The sequence below is a fragment of the Lolium perenne genome, chromosome 3, assembly GCF_019359855.2.
Source record: "Lolium perenne isolate Kyuss_39 chromosome 3, Kyuss_2.0, whole genome shotgun sequence".
Taxonomy (NCBI): Eukaryota; Viridiplantae; Streptophyta; class Magnoliopsida; order Poales; family Poaceae; genus Lolium; species Lolium perenne.
The window spans coordinates 19,164,815-19,171,067 of NC_067246.2; the positions used below are offsets into that span (position 1 = coordinate 19,164,815).

General features: G+C 41.4%; 1 protein-coding gene across 1 annotated transcript; it reads left to right on the plus strand.

Annotated features, from left to right (window-relative positions):
- Positions 1–921: 921 nt before the first annotated feature.
- On the plus strand, positions 922–1,834 carry LOC139838376 (uncharacterized). The gene is made up of 2 exons (XM_071827790.1): positions 922–1,212; positions 1,304–1,834. The coding sequence occupies exons 1-2, from the start codon at positions 1,011–1,013 to the stop codon at positions 1,435–1,437; spliced, it is 336 nt and encodes a 111-aa protein (XP_071683891.1). The 5' UTR covers positions 922–1,010; the 3' UTR covers positions 1,438–1,834.
- The last annotated feature ends 4,419 nt before the right edge of the window (positions 1,835–6,253 follow it).

The window sequence follows — 6,253 nt, forward strand, 5'->3', positions numbered from 1 at the left end:
CCAGACTGCTGTTTCGGCCCGCGCGTGAACCACTTTGCTTGGGCCGGTCACCAAAAGCATGCAAAATCAGATGGCCCACCATATTCAATGCCTTTCTTCGGCTGGAAAAAAAATAAACAATGACGTGCACTAATTATTCTGCAAATATCAGGCTCGTTTAAACTTGGCAAGTACCCAATTAATTAGGCAATTAGGACATAATTAATCTGGCAACTGCTAATAGTAGGGCAATTAGACCAAATTAATCCGGAAATTACTCCCCCTAAATATCGGGCATGATTAATCTGGCAACAATGCGTTTCTGCCACTAATGAATCGGGCAATTACTGCTAATTGTTCTGGAAATGGTACTCCCCTAATTACCGCTAGTGAATATGGCAACTGAGCCGAATTAATTCCCTAATTATCGCTAATGAATATGGCAATTTCATCGAATTATTAGTAATGCCTCGCCCCTTGTGCTTAACTACGCGAGCACTCCGCTGCGGCGCAGCGGCACCAGAGAAACGGCCGGAGAGCTTCGTAAGCAGCCACCTCCTCGCCCATGTGTGCTCTTGCGGCGGCTCCCCTCCCAGCTGATGGGTGCTCGACCGGCGGCGCTCTCTCCGCTGATGCGTGCTCGGCCGCGGCGGCATCTCCGACGTGCTCGGTGAGCTCTCCCGCCATGCTCAGCCGCGGCCTCCCCGCCGTGCTCGACCGCTGCTATCTCGTTCTCTCTGCACTTTCCGGCTTGGTCATGCGCGTTGTCCTGCTTTCGAGATGGCTGTGTGGTGGAGAATGCTCGTAAGAGGATAAGAATCCGAGTATTAGGGAGGAGAAAAGTGCGACCGGTTCTCTAAGGGCGCGATGCGCTTTTTCTAATCACGATGCCCGTCGCACCGGAGCGCTAGACGTGCGGCGCTTATGGGTAGATTTTCCCTTAATTAAATGTTGTTGAGGCAGCCAGGCTGGCAGTCACGTCGCTGTCTCCTAGCTGTCTGGCTTATATTAATTAATTGAGCAGAGAAGAGATGCATGTCCTGGCAGATTTAACAGCCTGGCAGGTGAAAGCCGATTACCGAGTCATCTCCTACAGCTGGCACATCGGCGAATTCAGCCAAGGAGCTTCGGTACATCCTCCTCTTTGGTTCTCGAGGCGTTCACCAGCGCGCCAGGAGGCCGACATGCTCCTCCACGCCAGCCACAGCAGCAACGACCTCCCACTGCTGCAGAGTAAGCATCCGACCAGATCACTCGCCTTCATTTCTTACATGCTTCTGAAATATTCTGAATTCTCAAGTCTCATGTTCCAATTTTTCTTCAGACGCAGCGCCGGCCGTCCCGCCGCCGCTTCCGGCGACGCCGCTCTGGTTCCAGGGCACCCCGGACATCGACTTCCAGATCATCGACGACCTCGCAAACCAGGGCAACTTCGGTTTCAAGATGTTCGACGAATGAAAGGCCCTTTCAGTTTCAGCTGTACATTAACCAATCTACTAGTACTACGTGGTATGTGTCTACACGAAGAACGTGTATGTGTGTTCAGGTCAGGTCAGTAACTTGAGCGGCCCTTCGCTGCATCGCCGAGCATGTTGCGCAACTTGAAGCGCATCCGGCCGCGAGCAGCGCACAAGTGGCGTGCAAGGATTCTTTGGTTTAATTCGTACACTTTGTTGTAATTTAGTTCCACTTCTGCTTAAGGTTTAGGTGATGTTGTCGCTTCGATTGTGATGTAATGTTGGGGGTGGCAACTTCACCTTTTCTAGCATTTCCACAAGGGTTTTTCTTGGGTCTTGTAACAAAATCCAAGTGTCAATAAAGGGGGAAAATTGCCTTTTTTTGTACAGATTAACGACATGGATGTTTCTTTTCCTAGGGTTCATGAAATTCAATATGTATTATAGAAAAAAAAAGATGACGGAAAATAAGGCCATACAATGGTCATACATCTGATGATGATGAGATATTATAAAACCCAATCGTCTCCTTGATAAAAGCTCCCGGCAGAGACAAAATGGGTACTAGCAGCGTGGGGATAAGTCAAGTCAAGCGTTTGCGCGTGAAAGATCAGAAAGTGACGTGAACCTCCGCATCCTAATTTGTTTCAACTCCGAGCTCAACAAACTAAATTATGGACACTGCTAGCGTGCACTCGGGTGCTATTAGTCCATTCAAGCACCAAGAGTGGATTTTGTACACCCAAGCATTGATGTAGATGTTTCCGTTAACGTTCATTGTGCTTTGAGATTCGGATAAAAAGAGGAGCTTTTATACACTCACGCATATGTGTGAGGGTTTCCGTCACCATTTATTTCTCGAGACTCGTGCCCATCATGGTAGATGGAAAGATTTCTTTCTCTCTCCTCTTTTTATCCGAATCTCAAAGTACAATGAACGTTGATGGAAACACCTACACCCATGGTTGGGTGTACAAAATCCACTCTCATTCAAGCACCCATCTCTAAAAAATAGAAAGTTCAGCACATGAAGGCTACACGTGCATTTAATATCATGCATTTTTTTAAGAAAAGAGGTCATAATTTTAAAACCATTTTTTGAAATGGCGATCTGTTTCCACCGTTAGGCCTCTAGCGACGAGATCTTCCAAAGTAGATCCCATTGGCATATTTTTCGATAAAAAAATCGAGAAGCAACTTTGAAGCTATGGAAAAGCAACTATAGTGTTATAGTAAACCAACTCCGTACAAATAGCCGCACACCACGCTGGAGTTGAGCCGTGCATGTGTTCTCCCTCGTCTCCGACGCCGCCACCAGCCTCCAGCTCCGTCACCTCTCACCGACTGCAGCGTCTCCCATAGCCCCATCCGACATTGTGATCATCTTGTTTGTTCAAGGTAGCATATTTGATATTCAAACATTATGTCATATTGCTTTCTTTTTGCTAATGGGCGATTTATTACTTAAAAGTTTTAAGTATCACATTCGACTTCTGCATAACTGAGATGCACACAGCCGTACACAAACCGAAGTTCCAGAATTACATAGTGTAAAAGATAAAAGCAGGCCATACTATGTTGATTCTTAATTCAAGATTGCTTGGAGTTTTCCCTTTCTTGAGCAGTATAAGAGAGATGTGTTGCATCATCTCTATGTTAGGACGTAATACTCATATGAATGCTTATAAAACACATATTGAATTTTCACCAATATTATGCCATTGATGAATTGTTAGTGTCCACTACAACTTAAAAAGAGAGTAGACAAGCGAACCCATGAAATCCGGTCCATTTTAAATTACTAGAAACACCTTTCCAATACCTTTACCTTGCTTTATATTTCTTTAATCCAAAAATACCAAAAATACATACATACACACATAACCCAAATACCCCTAGCCTTTACTTGTTTTTTATTTAGTTCACATATATTTCCTATTACTAATACGAAAGCTTGTGCTTGATAACCACGCGATGGATTTGGGGATACAGGTAAGAATTTTATTTTGCAGGTTGCTACAAGAGGAGAAGGAAGAATTCAGCTTCTAAGTCAATTCCCCGAAAGTTCGATATAAACACTCGAGTCCCCCTTGTGGGGAAAATATGCTTCTACAATATTGTGCACTTGAAATTTCAACAAATTGATACACATAGATTGTTTCATCAAGAACAATTTTCTGGCGTTGTTGCCGAGGAATTCCAAGAAGCTACATCACTTTGGCTGAACATCTTCTAGCACCAAAGTTGCAAGAGGGACATCACATCAACATCTTCACCAACCCTGTGCTTACACCTAAGCTTGGGGAGGTCGCACCACTGTGAGCTTTTATTTCTCCTTTTGATTTTCAAAGTAATTTTCTTCATCTTGTTTTTAGTATTTTTAGTTTTCTTTAAAACACAAAAACCATAAGAATGAAAAATACCATAGAAAATGCTCATATGTCCATTATTGGAGTGAGTTATTTAAATCTCAGAAACATATTGACAAAGAGTTGCTTGCATATTATGAAAGGACTTGTTACTTTTGCTGCTGTGAACACTTTGACTTCCAATGTAGATCCCATAAAGAACATACAATTTCATCCTATCATGCTTATAGTTATGTTCATTTAGAGATCAAACAAGTAGAGCAATTTGTGATCTTTATGGCAGCCTATGAATTTAAAACCTTCGTTGATGATATCTATAAAGCTACTGCTGTGACTAACAAACATGATAGTGATGTCACTCTTATCCTTGATTTTTGTATGGAAAATTTTTTCTGATAATATATATGTTGTTGACTATAATGAGAGGAACACAACAACGCAAGAAAACACTAGCCTATTACATAAAGAAGAAAATGAAAAAGCCATAGTTCCATCTAATTAAGCTTGGGGAAGAGTGGGATTTCCACCTTTACCACCAACATATGATGATAACTACAAAACTGAAATGTTGGCCCATCTTTGCTTGATAACCCGTCATGCTTAGAAAATACTATGTTATGTGAGGATGAAAATGATAAACTTACTGTTTGTGATGATGCTCTCATCGATGAGAGTCCCATATCATTCTTAAAATCTCTTATTTACACAATGGAAGAGAATACAATTATCTACTCAATATAAATCATGACAAACAGAAGTAATGAACCTAGCTCAGTTAGTTGGGGAAGTAGATGTACATGTCCAACAATTGGGTATAAATCCTCATACGAAAGTGAAATTTTCCTCCAATTGAAATAAATTTTGGCAAACATTATTACGTGCTTAGATCCCGATGAAATAGTCTTCTTAAATCCCAGACAATCCCGATAATGTGGATTAACGTGACGTATCTATTTTATACCCATATATGTTCCTTTAGTATGCAATAGATTTCATATGTATATGTGTCTACATGCCTAAATTATTTTTTAAACCGTTTGAGACTAATAGCTATGGTTTTCACCAATTTTCATTATTGGGTCTATGTGAACCTAGGTTCCAAAAATGCATGTAGAACTTAACTATAGTTGTTGACTATATAGGTCTAAAACATAAGCCCTGTGAGCGCTGATACTGTGGCAACATTTGACCAAGGTAAATACATATCAAAATAGTGCAACAAGAATCTCGAAGAGGTACCTCCAAGAATAAAAGCTACAAACAATACCAAATATCATCCTAGAATCCATGTCAAGTTAACATTAACAACAGACAAGGACCACAAAAGATGTTAACACCAACTCATGTAGTTCTTGGTCTCGAGTTTTTTTTTTTTTGATAATGGACGCTTTATTACTCATAGAAAGCAATTACACCCGATTTCTGCATAGCTAAGATGCACACAGCCGTTCAAAGAGTCTCAGTATTCTGGAGAGCTAAAAAAGGCGAATTACATATCAGATATTAGGAAATGTAAAACGCCTAAGGTGAAGGCGGAGACCCAATCTGTAGATTATGCTGCCACCCATGTAGGGAAAAAGTTTTCCTCGCCGTGTCCTCCAACCGTGTACAGACCTCCGTAAACAGGTCGCATTTCTCCACCTTCTGCAGCGCAGACCAAGAACAAAGAGTAGCGGTACATCTGTAGATAGCCTGCAAGAGAGAATAATTCTTATCATTAAAAACTTTGTCATTTCTACACAGCCATAGCGACCATATAATGGCAAGCGCCCCCACCCTAATAAACATTCTAAATCTGTGATCGATCCCATGGAGTCAATTACCGAAGATGTTGGTCACACTAGTCGAGGGATACAGATCAGAAACTACTTGAATGCATGACCATATAGATCTGACAAAGCGACATTGGAAGAACAAGTGTTTAATCGTCTCATCGTGTTGACAAAAAAACACACCGCACACTCCCATGCCAATTGCGTTTCACAAGATTATTTTGGTTAGGATTACTCCTCGACGCAAATACCAGCCAAATTTTTTAAGTTTGAGCGGTATCTTCATCTTCCAAATCTTCTTGTTTTTATCGACTGATATTATCGGTTGGATAATGACATTGTATAATGAACTAGTGCACGTTAAGTGACCTTTCCTGATTGCCAAGAACCATAGCTTATGTATAAAGTACTATCTAAGTATCGTTAGAAGGGAGACCAACGGACCACTTTGACTATTGACATTCTGTTTTGAATACAGATATGCAGATTGATCAAGGTACCAGTTAACGTTTCTTTCATAAATTATTCTTAGATTTATGAGATATTCTGCAAACCATAGCTTTGTTGACTGTTGTGCATCCATTTAACGTTATGATTTGTCCTTAGGAGTTCACGAGTACCACTTCGTGACAGCTTTTTTGGGAGAACTGATGCAGCTGGTAGCTGGATATTTCGG